Genomic DNA, 3,094 nt, shown 5'->3' on the forward strand with positions numbered 1-3,094 from the left:
TGTCTGCAATGGTAAACAAAAAGGTATAGACTTATATATCTTATAATTCAATTTATGCATTTAGTGTAAATGATGTTCTTTCTCTCCTTTTGATTAACTTACTTTACTTTATGTTACAGGTTATCAAAGAAGCAAAGAGCAACAAGTCGGTCCCAACTCCCAAAAAGGTAGTAAACAAGCAGGCAAAAATCTTCTGTGTGTCTCCTTTCAAGGTAATAACAAATCTTGTATGATTCAGTTTCTTTTTACTTGTATCAATAATTTTGTTGACCATCATCTCCTTTTGATTAACCTAGTTTAATTTATTTTGCAGATCAATTTGAAAGACCAGAGTAAAAAGTCTCCTGCCAAACAAACTCTTAAGAAGAAGAAGACGAAGAGTTCAGAGCATCCTGGTAGCGGAAAGAGTCCAAGACGATCATCCCCTAGGTTCAAGAACAATCCTGAGGAACCTCATAATGCTAAAAAGACATCTCAGAACAGTTCAGAGGAACCACATGATGCTGAAAAGACTACTCCAACACGATCATCTCCTCGGAAAACTAAAAGTGCAGTTGAACCAGTCGCTGAAAAGACAACTCCAACACGATCATCACTTAGGAAAAGGAAAAGCTCATCTGAACCAGAACAATCTCAACCATTACAGTCCACATCAGGAGCATCTCAAGTTGCACCCTCTAGTGAAGTTGTTAAGAAGCAGAAATATGCAAAGCGGAGATTGTACACAGGGCCATGTCCAAATGTGCAAGTCAGGAATGTGAATGATACTTTCTCAGATCTTCAAGACAGCGAAGACGAAAATGATGAACAAGAAGAGAAGGGAAATGAATAGGTGGAACATGAGAACGTGGAAAAAGAGAATGAGGAAAATGAGGACGAGGAAAATGAGAACGATGGCGAGGACCATGGCGTGGGAAATGAAAATGAAACAGAAGCTCAGGTATGACTGTATGTCCAAGATTTTCATTTGTATCTTTATGTTAGTTTTTCCATCCTTAACTCTTTTGCTTAATAACTGCAAAAACACTTGGGTTTTGCAGGCAAAACCAAAAAGAAAGTACGTTCCACGTGGCCCAACAAGGATGAGTACACTAGGGCTAACAAATGGTAAGAATGGAAAGGAAGATTTTAGCTTTAACAATAAGGATTATCCCATTGGTGATCCTTCGGTCCATCTTGCAAGTGTGTTGGGAGTTCTGGTTGGGAGAAACATCGCACTAAAGCACAGGGATTGGAGACTTGTCCCTAGAGAAGCCAAAGATAACATACGGGCGGTTGTCCAGGTAATTTCTTAACTCTTCAAATTTCAAACTCTTTTACTTATATAATGTATCAAGAAGATTTACACATTCTCTTTATAACTCTTTTAACTCTTTTTCTTGTATTTGCAGCAAAGGTTTGTTGTCGATGAGTTTTACAAAGATTACTATGTTGGGAAGATGGGGTGTTATCTTAAAGAGGCTAGGTCAAGGAAAGCCGGGAAGATACTCTCCTTAGATGATCTAGAGAAAGAAGAAAGAGAGAAGAAGCTGGCAGCACTGAAACCAGATAATAGCACTGTCGATGAGTGGGAAGAGTTCGTGAAACATGTTTGCTCGGAGGAATTCATAGTAAGTGTTTATATCGCAATAAATTTTTTTTTTTTGGTGTTAAACCCTTGCACGTTCACTGTTCTTAGTGATGTCTTGTTATTTAACGACGTTCCGTATTTATCAGACAAAAAGATTCCGGATGCAACAAATCAGGAAGAAATACACCACTCCACACACTATCAGTAGACTAGGTTGGGCAAGACTCGAGGCTAAGATGGTATGTTATGTATTTTTATTCCTATGTTCATTATATGTTCACTGTATTCAAATTGTTCATATATTAACTAGCTGGATTATTGTATTGTTTACAGCAAAAGGAACGGAAAACACAAGAAGAGATTGATAGAGTCGAAGTTTGGACAATGGGTCACAAACAGAAGGAAGGAAAGGAACCTAATCCGGGTGTTGTAGAGGCTTTGGTGAGAACTCAACTCTTCTTTATGTTATTTATTTGTTTCTTTCTCTGGTTTATGTATCTTTTAATGATGCAAAAATGTGACTAGTCGGGTTAAATATACACAATTACAGGAAAAGATTCAAAGAGCAGCAGAAGAGCATGGTGCTGATGTTGGATCATATGTGACAAATGATCTTCTTGCCAAAGCTCTTGGTGACGATAAACCAGGGAGAACGAGAGACTTGCATTGTTAGAGGTGAGAACGTACTCATTCATGCATTTAGTGTTTTTTTTTTGTTGATCTATGAAACTTGCCTCTAATACTGCCGGTTTGGTGTTGGTATAGGAAAAGACGTCGAGCTGTGTCTGCCATGGTGCCTCACACTTGCACAACATCAGTCCAAAGGTCAATGTGTTTATATATGTTTGTACAGCTGCACATCGCCAGTTCAAATTTATTTCTTTGCATTATGCCAATTTCTTATGTTGCTGTTGTGTTTATCCTGCAGTCTGGAAATGCTAGCAATATTGTTGGTAGCACTAGCATGAATGTTCTCCACCATGAAAATGACAGTCCAATCAGCAGACCAATGGCAGGAGGAGTGCTAGAGAAGGGTAAAGCTTGCAGGTTGCTCAGTTGGTACAATGAGAATGAGGTTGTTGCTGACGCGATTATTGCTGAAACAGATCCAAATATGAAGTGCCATGGAGAACCAATAGGTTTTGCATCTTACAAGGTAACTGTCACTACATCAATTGTTGATGATGCCATTCTCTACAAGCAAAGCGGCGAGTTGAAGACTTTATTCAACGTTGTAGGAACTTATACCACATGGGCCAAGGATCTCATATTTCCTGCAATCTGACTTGTTATTATGTTTGGGGAGTGTTTGGGGAGTGTTCATAAAACAATGTTGTTATTTTTTTGTTGCTCTTATCAGCTTAAAACAATGTTGTTCTTTTTTTGGTGCACTTATCAGTTTAAAACAATGATGTTCTTTTGTGGTGGCTGTGAGAATGTGTTATCAGCAGGTTCAAGTGTTTGAATGCTGTTACATTTTAATTGAACGAAGCCAATTTATATATTTTCCGGTGAATCAGAATC

General features: G+C 38.3%; 1 protein-coding gene across 2 annotated transcripts; it reads left to right on the forward strand.

Moving 5' to 3' along the window:
• The first annotated feature begins 797 nt into the window (after window positions 1-797).
• On the forward strand, window positions 798-3,094 carry LOC113283668. Of its 2 annotated transcripts, XR_003327570.1 has the most exons (8): window positions 798-940; window positions 1,041-1,283; window positions 1,392-1,610; window positions 1,717-1,809; window positions 1,904-2,011; window positions 2,121-2,245; window positions 2,336-2,395; window positions 2,499-3,094. XR_003327570.1 is itself a non-coding variant. In XM_026532997.1 (7 exons), the coding sequence occupies exons 2-6, from the start codon at window positions 1,083-1,085 to the stop codon at window positions 2,241-2,243; spliced, it is 744 nt and encodes a 247-aa protein (XP_026388782.1). In that variant the 5' UTR covers window positions 798-940; window positions 1,041-1,082; the 3' UTR covers window positions 2,244-2,245; window positions 2,336-3,094. The 2 variants fall into 2 exon arrangements, 1 of the variants encoding a protein (XP_026388782.1); XM_026532997.1 differs by having other exon boundaries at window positions 2,336-3,094.

This window comes from Papaver somniferum, chromosome 5 (genome assembly GCF_003573695.1).
Source record: "Papaver somniferum cultivar HN1 chromosome 5, ASM357369v1, whole genome shotgun sequence".
Classification (NCBI taxonomy): domain Eukaryota; kingdom Viridiplantae; phylum Streptophyta; class Magnoliopsida; order Ranunculales; family Papaveraceae; genus Papaver; species Papaver somniferum.